Raw genomic sequence first — 10,000 nt, forward strand, 5'->3', positions numbered from 1 at the left:
AATCGAGAAACATTACCATTTTCAGCTCTTGACAGATCAGCCGAGAAACACCACCATCCTGACGGGTCCAGACTGAAGTTAGGAGGACACTCGGCTGAGATGAAAATAATAAAATCATAATTTTTTTTTTATTTATTGATTTGTTTATTTTTGATAAGAAGTTGGTGTTGAATATTGGTAATAAAATACATTAGAGTAAAGATTGTTAATGTAGTTATATTTTAATTTTACTTAGTAATGATGTCATTTATCTTTTATTACTTTTTAAAGTTTTATTTCATTAAGATATCTTAAGTATTGATATTAAATTGTTGCCATATACCTTTTTAAATGATACTTATATATATATATATATATATATATATATATATATATATATATATATATATATATATATATATATAGATAGATAGATAGATAGATAGATAGATAGAGAGAGAGAGAGAGAGAGAGAGAGAGAGAGAGAGAGAGAGAGAGAGAGAGAGATAATTCATCAAACATAAATAATAGATTACATAGATTCAAATAAAAAATTCATGAAAATTAGAAATAAAGAAAAAACATAAAAACAAATATAATGACAGATCTTTAGACAGACAAACTAAACAAACAACTTACCAAACAAACAAACAAACCAAAGCACAAACGAAAAACCCCTCACACGCAAAACAAACAACTCACAAACAAAAAACAAAAATAATTAAAAATCTCACCACTACACGGCAACCTCAATCTCAGGTGAGTCCACCTGAGATCCTTCTGACAGGTAACTTCCGGCTCAGGCTCCCGGGTACCGTCTTCCAACAGGTGACCTTTGCAGGTGACCCTCACGGATGTGCCAGGTGACCTCGAGGAGGGCAGAGAGGCCTCGTAGGTGTTCCTCCTGTAGTGGGGGTCGACGTGTAGGAATGGTCTGCAGGACATAGCTGGGATGGGATAGGATTATTATTATTATTATTATTATTATTATTATTATTATTATTATTATTATTATTATTATTATTATTATTATTATTATTATTATTATTATTAAGATCAATTATATATTACAGGATTTATTATTATTATTATTATTATTATTATTATTATTATTATTATTATTATTATTATTATTATTATTAAAGAAAGTACTAAGATCAATGATGTATTGTAGGATTTTTAAATATTATTATTATTATTATTATTATTATTATTATTATTATTATTATTATTATTATTATTATTATTATTATTAAAGAAAGCACTAAGATCAATGATGTATTATATTTTTAATATTATTATTATTATTATTATTATTATTATTATTATTATTATTATTATTATTATTATTATCAAAAGACAAACATCACAAAATAACAGCATATAACAGAATATATTAATTTAAATACATTTAATTTTTTTGACATTGAAAAACCATAAAACGAATTATCTAACATTGCTAAAATATATATCTTTAAAAATTCAATCAAAAAAATCATAGCATGAACAATTAATACCAAACCTCTCTCTCTCTCTCTCTCTCTCTCTCTCTCTCTCTCTCTCTCTCTCTCTCTCTCTCTCTCTCTCTCATTTCATTTGGTCAAAGTTTAATCACCTGGACATTCACGTACCAACCCCCTTTGGGGTGTAATTAACCCAAAACTCCCCAACCCCCCTTTACCTGCCTAATGTTATTGACCCAGGTGTGACGTATATGAGGGACGAGAGAGAGAGAGAGAGAGAGAGAGAGAGTGTGTGTGAGAAGGGGTGGGGAGGGGAGTGCCTTGTTAAAGGTGCAAGTTGGGATGAACTTATTTCATCTGGGTCATTCATCCCTCGGAGTTTGTATAATGTCATTATTATTCACGGGCCTTGAGTATAATGCTTGTGTAAGAGAGGGGAGGTGTTTCATTATACTTGAAGGTGTATTTTTATAGATAGATACACGTACGTACATAACTGTGTGCGTGTATATATACATATGTGTATTTGCATGCATCTTTGCCTATTTGTATATGTATGTATGTGAGTGTGTGTGTGCATGTGTATGTCTGACGTTGCATAACCCACAAAAAACAATTAGACAGAATTACCTTATTGCATAATAAGCAAATTACTTCACTATTATCTATTAAATTCCTGGAAAAAGACTAATATTCGTGAGTGGAGTTTAATCATTTTAATCTTATTGCTTTGGTGAAAAAATTAAATTTTCCTTTTTTATGTAAATGACATCACACTTTTCCAATTTTAATAATAATATTATTCTGTTTCATAATTATAACCATAAAAGTATATTGTTTTCATATAAATCTATCAGTAGACAATGATAATTCACTGTAAAACAAAAAAAATAAACATTATACTAAGTATTTTAGAAATCTTCATACCTTCGTCGTAGGCTATAGGTCTAATCTTCATCTCCGCCATCTTTAAATTTGCCTCCCAAGGACTCCATTTCCAGGAGGTGAAACTCAGTGTCTCCATCGCTGGGGTGATGCCAGATACCACCAGCTGCTAAAAAAGAAATTTCTCATTTTAAGTTTGTGTTATGATGCTTCTATTTAAGAGGGGAATTAGGCCTATCAAATAGAAATTTCTCATCTTAAGTTACAGTTCTATAGTGCTTCTGTTTAACAGAAGAATTAGGCCTATCCTAATGATATATAATACATAATTACTAGGATATTTAAACGTTTTTATCTTTGTGGGACTGTTATAGGCCTATTTGAAGTTAATGTTATTTTATGATGTTTGATTTTTCGGTAAGGTATTCAAAAATCATAGTTAAATTGATCTACAAGAGTAATTTATTCTACATATTTTGATTACCATCAAACAGTACAACTTGTTATAGTATGTAAACGTGCTATAGACCTATTCATATAACCAAAACATATATATGCAATAAGAACTTTGATTTACATACTTAATATTCTGAAATTAAAATTTATATATCAAATTAAAAAGTAAATTTAACTAAAATAATTTTGCACTAAATTTGGTCAGGTTTTTCAATAACTTTTAAAAATAATGTGAATGAAATTTAAGGCTCATCTAGATTTTGAATCAATAGGCCTATGAAGTACAAAATAGGATATTTGTAAACCATCATAGATTCTGTCATAAGTAACAAAAACTAAAACACTTAAATTCACTTTATATTTTAAGTCAGGATTCATGAATATGATTCAACTTTATGAATACAAGAATTTTAATTGTACTTATAAAAGTAGTGACAAAAATCAATTACCTATCTAATCTATCTATCTATCTATCTATCTATCTATCTATCTATCTATCTATCTATCTATCTATCTATCTATCTATCTATCTATCTGCATAGATATTTATTTATGAAAAGAATTAAAAATAAAAGTTTTTCACATACCACTGTACCAGTTTTATTAGTCCCATTGTTCGTATGAATAGGTTCTGTTGTCACTAGGTTTTGCCTGGTAACATCTTTGATACCATTACCTGTTCAGAAAATAAATATAATTATATATATATATATATATATATATATATATATATATATATATATATATATATATATATATATATATATATATATATATTAATCATATTAATCTCCTTTCAAATCCTAAACTGTTTTCCAAGGCTTATTTTAAAGATATCTCCATTATGTCAAGTTATGATTACTTATTTGGATTTGGGAATATCTAAGGAAACAGTTTTAAATTTCTTCATTTTATGCTTATTTTGGTTTTTAAGTAAATCCAAAATAATTATTTATCCTCAATTAAGTTTTTAGTCTGAAGGAAATATTTTGAGTCTGGAAAATAATCAGATTCCTCAAAGAATCTTTTACTTTAAAGGGAATATTATGAGTCTCTATAAATCCCTCAGCCTAAATCTAGTCCCATCTACGATTGCGACGCCAGTTTGAGCAACAAACAATCAATCCTATCTACGAGTTTATGAACTAAATAGACCTGTATTTACATACCTGCAATGCCATAGTATTTGTCTACGTAAATTGTGTGGTTCCTCTCTAGAGGACCAAGTTTGAAGTCTAGATAAGTTACCCAACGTTTCTCGCCTTCCAAACTCTCCACTTCGATTTGCAGGACGTACTGTCTCTCTGCCATCAGTTTGTACAGTGGTGTCAAGCCTGGTGGTGGTGGGAGAGAAGTGAGGTATGTATATGTATATATATATATATATATATATATATATATATATATATATATATATATATATATATATATATATACAGTTTATATCTTTATAGAGAGAGAGAGAGAGAGAGAGAGAGAGAGAGAGAGAGAGAGAGAGAGAGAGAGAGAGAGACCCCAATATCGCGATGAGTATTCACGTTTTTATATTTGGGTAATTATGCCTGACAGTGGCCACATTGCGCCTGTTAACTTAATTGCCAGTTTTTGGAGACCGGTGATTTGAAGCAATGTTGTGTATTTACGGTTTGGTTTGCCAATAATTGCGTTATTTTTTATCTCTTCTTATTATTTGTGGTTAGGTATTGTGGTTTTGTAATGATGGCTGGGAGGGTTATGTATGTATGTATGTATGTATGTATGTATGTATGTATGTATGTATATATGTATGTGTATTATGTAGGTACATATATATATATATATATATATATATATATATATATATATATATAGATAGAGAGAGAGAGAGAGAGAGAGAGAGAGAGAGAGAGAGAGAGAGAGAGAGAGACCAATATCATAAAGCAAAATATCAAATACACGAATAAACAAACAATTATATTTCCCACAAAATTAATTTCTGAAATTTTCACATTATTCAAATTCAACCTCAAAATTTACTCTAGGATGAAGCTGCGAGCCTCACACCCTAACCTAAAACTACCCACAAATCTCTCATTCCTCACCAATCCAGAATTCTTCCGTCAATTGCCCTGTACCGTTCACGTATTCTACCGTCGTTTCCGGTACCGTCTTGTACAGGTACTGTTTCGGTACCGTCAGATCTATCCTCCTGAAGATGACTGTCCAACCCCCTTCGTCTCTGTCGAGGTCGCAGTACATCTGGGGAGACGAGGTTAATCTGTTTCAGTGCTGCTTTTGTTCGTGTTTTTATTTGAGTTGTTATTGATGCTATTTTTAGTGATAAAGCAGCAATTATATATAAACAATGAAATAAAAGTATATGTTTAATGCATTTAAATGAAATACCTGTCACACTGCTTTTGTTTGTGCTTTTGTTTTGGCTATTATTAGTGACAAAGCAGTAGCTATGTATTAAATGTAAAATAAAAGTAAATATAATATATTATTATCTAACAATAACAACAAAAACATAGACATTCTTCACAAAATTAATAATAAATAATAGCAGTCACACTGCTTTTATTTGAGCTGTTATTACAGATAAAGCAAAATTTACCTAAACAAAAGCAACAAAAGCGAGAAACAAAGACGGAAAATCTTCAACAAAATCACAAAAAATAATAAATTATCAAAATAAAAGCATATAAACAAAAGCAATCCTGAATATTAACGTTCTTTTAACAGGTTGGAGGCTTTTGTTGGGCAGTAGATATTATGTAGCATCAAAACAGCGTTTAACAAAAGTGCAAAAAATAAAAGTAAGAAATAAAAGATGATTAAAGAAAAATAAAAGAAAAATTAAAAGAAAACATTGGATGTAAGGAACGGGGGGTATATGACCTTTAAGCAAAAAACAAAAGGGGCTTTTGGTACAAAGAATGTGAACAAAAATAGATGCACGCTGCGAAAAATTGGGTCATGGGAGAGAGAGAGAGAGAGAGAGAGAGAGAGAGAGAGAGAGAGAGGAGAGAGGAGGGAAGGAAAATACCAGTAATACTTTTTATATTACTGAACGAGAGAGAGAGAGTAAATACCAGTGGTACTCATTGTATTACTGAGAGAGAGAGAGAGAGAGAGAGAGAGTAAATACCAGTAGTACTTACTGTATTACTGAGAGAGGGAGAGAGAGAGAGAGAGAGAGATCGAATCATTAAAACGTATTTTTATAGAAATATATATACAAATTTATGAGACAAATGAATAAATATAGAAATAATGAAAAAATGTATAAATTAGAATTAACTCTCTCTCTCTCTCTCTCTCTCTCTCTCTCTCTCTCTCTCTCTCTCTCTCTCTCTCTCTCTCTCTCTCTCTCCTAAGGCATTTACCCTTTAAAAACACACCTGTCTGTACGATTTTTTATTTTAGAAAAAATAATGAATAATGCATATCAAATAGGGAGTTTTTCTCAGAGATGAAAGATGTATAATGACTAGTGAATTATTAATTATTAACTAATTATTGATAAAATGTATATTGAATGATAATCAATGAATAAATATTATTTATAGGACAATGAAGGATAAAAATATAATGATTAATGATAATGAATAATGAAGAATTAATGGTATTAAGGAGTGATGAATATGGTCTAAGGAGTTGGAAATTATCAATAATTATTATTTAATGAACAAAAAGTGAATAATGAATAAATAATCTTTGTGGATCAAATTATTGTTATTTATTCACATGGTTAACAAATTTTCAACAACAAAAAAAGAAATAAAATATCTAATATTAAAAGATGTGACAAAATTATTTTATGAAAAATAATTTTTTTTATTTTGTTTCTTCACTCATGGAACGAGTGAAAAATAATTAATAATTTTTTTTTATTTCTTCATTCATATAACGAGTGAAAAATTATTAAATTTTTAATTTCTTCACTATAGAACGAGTGAAAAATAATAATTTTTTTTCTTCACTCATGGAAAGAGTGGAAAATAATTGCATTTTTTTATTTATTCACTCATGGAACGAGTGAAAAGTATTTTTTTTTTCTTCACTCATGGAACTAGTGAAAATTATTAAAATATTTTTAATTTCTTCACTCATTGAACGAATGAAAAATTATATTTTTTTATTTCTTCACTCACTGAACGAATGAAAAATAATTAAATTTTTTACTCCTTCGCTCATGGAACGAGTGAAAAAAATAATCAACACAAACACGTCTTCAATATTGAATGGGAGATTACTAGCTCGAGATTAGAGAGATAGGCTGACCATATTGAGGATGGAACTTTAATAAAGGAAAAACGCATTTTCTTAGATGAATCGTCTACTTTGTCGGACACAACGAGCGACTGCCTGATTAGATAGGCGTCTGGAAAGTACTTCGTTTGGTATCTTGAATAATTAATTGAAAGTTATCAGTCTTTGTGGGAAATGACGAGGTACTGTGTAGAAAACTGTGTTGGATTTTACTTGTATTTAAAATATAGATTCAGGAAATAGGCGAGAATGTGTTGTACACGACGAGCAACTCTATAAAAGTGATGTTATCTTATGCTTTAATGCTAAAGGGATTTTTAATAATAATAATAATAATAATAATAATAATAATAATAATAATAATAATAATAATAATAATTATTATTATTATTATTATTATAATATTATAATATTAATATTAATATTAATAATAATAATAATAATAATAATAATAATAATAATAATAATAATAATAATAATAATAATAAACGCATAAAAAGGTATTTAAAATCATCAGCTAATTTAAAATTACCAATAAAAATATATATATATATTTTTGCAAAAGAAATTTTCAAAAATCCATTTTTTTCATTAATTTTCCACATGATTTTGGATACGTAAAGACCATTGGGTTGCCAGCCCCTTCGGCCTCTATACGTAAAAATAGAAGGATAATCAATTATAATAAAAAAAGGATAATGATTATTGTCAAACTTACCATAACAGGTTTAGTTGACCAAGATGGGCGCAAGACGTATATTCCACTTGTCGAGTGCCCAAGTTGATTGAGAGAGGAACAGTTTTGTGGGTAGGCGTTGCACGCTGGGATATAATTAATCTAGTTAATTAGAGAGAGAGAGAGAGAGAGAGAGTTGTCTGTCCCAAAATGATTCAGAATACAGCAGGTTTTAGTGGTGGACAATTATTATTATAATTTGACTTTCTCTCTCTCTCTCTCTCTCTCTCTCTCTCTCTCTCTCTCCTTAATCTTCAAACTGGACTTAATTTAATCATATTTAATGTAATTTATGACAAATTACCTCTTATACGAGATTATCAATTAGAATCAATTATTTATAATTGAAAATATCATAATCAGAAATTATTAATTAGGAATTATTAATCACAAATTAATCATAAATCATTAATCACAAATTAATCAGAAAATTAATCAGAAATTAAAATTAATCACTAGAAATTATTGATCACAAATTAATCAGAAATTAGAAATTAATCACTAGAAATTATTAATCATAAAACAATCACTAGAAAATAATTAATCACAAATTAAACACTAAAAATCCCGCCTCACCTGTCGAACAATTCAACTTCGGTACAGACCAGGTGTTTGTAGGCTGGCAAACTGTAGGCACCGAAGGGGAACTTGATGTCAGCGAACCTGATGACGTCACACCTGGGGAACCTGATGACGTTACACCTGGGCAGGTAAAGTAACGGGTGTTCCCCAGGTACCCCCACCGTTCCCTAGGGCCTATTAGCTGGTAGGGTACCCTTACGTCTACGAAGCCACACCCCCCTGGGTGTTAATTAATTAATTAATTAACCAATCAATTAATTCATTTGTTTGTTTGTTTATGAATGAATTTATTTGTTTGTGGGTTAATTAATTATTTCATTGCAAAATCCAATATTTATTTAATAACCACTTGATTAAATAACTTACTATTTTTATCTATTTAATTATCGCAATATTAAATCAATAATCAATAACAATGATAATGAATTAGTTATATGATAACCAAGTAATTAAATACTCAATTTAATTATTTTATTGTCTAATAAAATCATTATTAATTAAAATATTAATTATTTAGTTATTTCATTAACAATTAATTAATTATTTTTCATTTACTTATTATTTTTCATTATCAAATATTTAATTGAACAATTAATATTCTAATTTTTGCATCAGTGATATTTTGAGAAAACTAGAAATTAATTATTTGTAAATAAAAATTATATAATTAGTGGTAATTAATCAAGCTAGTTTAAAAACAATTGTAAACAGCTGCTTAATCTACAGACCAACAATCCATCTCTCTCTACCTTCCTATGTGTTCCCAGACCCCAAAACCAATAAGTATAGCTTCCTCTATTTCCTTCCATAAGAAACTATTAAAATTCTTCTATATTATGCCCGGCTCGATTACATTAAATTATTATGATAAATTAATTATAATTTACCAGTTTTCTTTCCACTCAGTAGATTGGTCCAGTCACGTGGGTTTATGTCAGCGGTTTTGGATGGCCCTGGGGGAGTGATAAATAATTATTCAGTGTTTTAGATTAATTAGGATTATTTTTTGATAATTTATTGTTAATAATAATAATAATAATAATTAATTATTATTATTATTATTATTATTATTATTATTATTATTATTATTTGTTGGGGTTATATTTTTATAATTTATTCATTATATTTTACTGGAATTATTTTTTAGTAATTATTATAATTTATAATAATAATATATTTTATTATTATTATTATTATTTTATTAATTATTATTATTATTATTATTATTATTATTAATTATTATTATTATTATTATTATTATTTATTAAATTATATTCTAATAATTTATTCATTATATTTTATTAGAATTATTTTGTATTGTTTATCAATAATAATAATATTAATAATTATTATTATTTATTATCATTATTATTATTATTATTATTATTATTATTATTATTATTATTATTGGAGTTATATTTTAATAATTCATTCATTATATTTCATTGCAATGATTTTTTACTGTTTATCAATTATATTTCACTTTGGTATTCCCACATTATACCAACATCCCAAAAACTCACAAGAGAATGAAGACAGATTATAGACCGCTACCGTCTTCTGTGTTCCCCCATCCCCTCCGCAGGGCAGAACCTCTCCTTGACATTTGTCCAGACAGTCTTCTTTATCCGCCATTGGCCAGGAA

At 28.1% G+C, this 10,000-nt stretch overlaps 1 protein-coding gene across 1 annotated transcript in view; it reads right to left on the reverse strand.

Moving 5' to 3' along the window:
* The window catches only part of LOC136856161 (uncharacterized), a 39,656-nt gene that overhangs the window by 21,700 nt on the left and 7,956 nt on the right, over nt 1-10,000 (reverse strand). The window contains exons 4-13 of the mRNA XM_067133832.1: nt 9,879-10,000; nt 9,243-9,308; nt 8,350-8,574; nt 7,756-7,859; nt 4,865-5,021; nt 3,953-4,117; nt 3,371-3,459; nt 2,370-2,496; nt 714-926; nt 17-94 (exon numbers count right to left, since the gene is read on the reverse strand). The exon at nt 9,879-10,000 is cut by the window's right edge and continues 46 nt beyond it. Of these exons, the coding sequence (XP_066989933.1) occupies nt 17-94; nt 714-926; nt 2,370-2,496; nt 3,371-3,459; nt 3,953-4,117; nt 4,865-5,021; nt 7,756-7,859; nt 8,350-8,574; nt 9,243-9,308; nt 9,879-10,000 (1,346 nt within the window). The remainder of the gene's footprint in view (nt 1-16; nt 95-713; nt 927-2,369; nt 2,497-3,370; nt 3,460-3,952; nt 4,118-4,864; nt 5,022-7,755; nt 7,860-8,349; nt 8,575-9,242; nt 9,309-9,878) is intronic.

This window comes from Macrobrachium rosenbergii, chromosome 34 (genome assembly GCF_040412425.1).
Source record: "Macrobrachium rosenbergii isolate ZJJX-2024 chromosome 34, ASM4041242v1, whole genome shotgun sequence".
Taxonomy (NCBI): Eukaryota; Metazoa; Arthropoda; class Malacostraca; order Decapoda; family Palaemonidae; genus Macrobrachium; species Macrobrachium rosenbergii.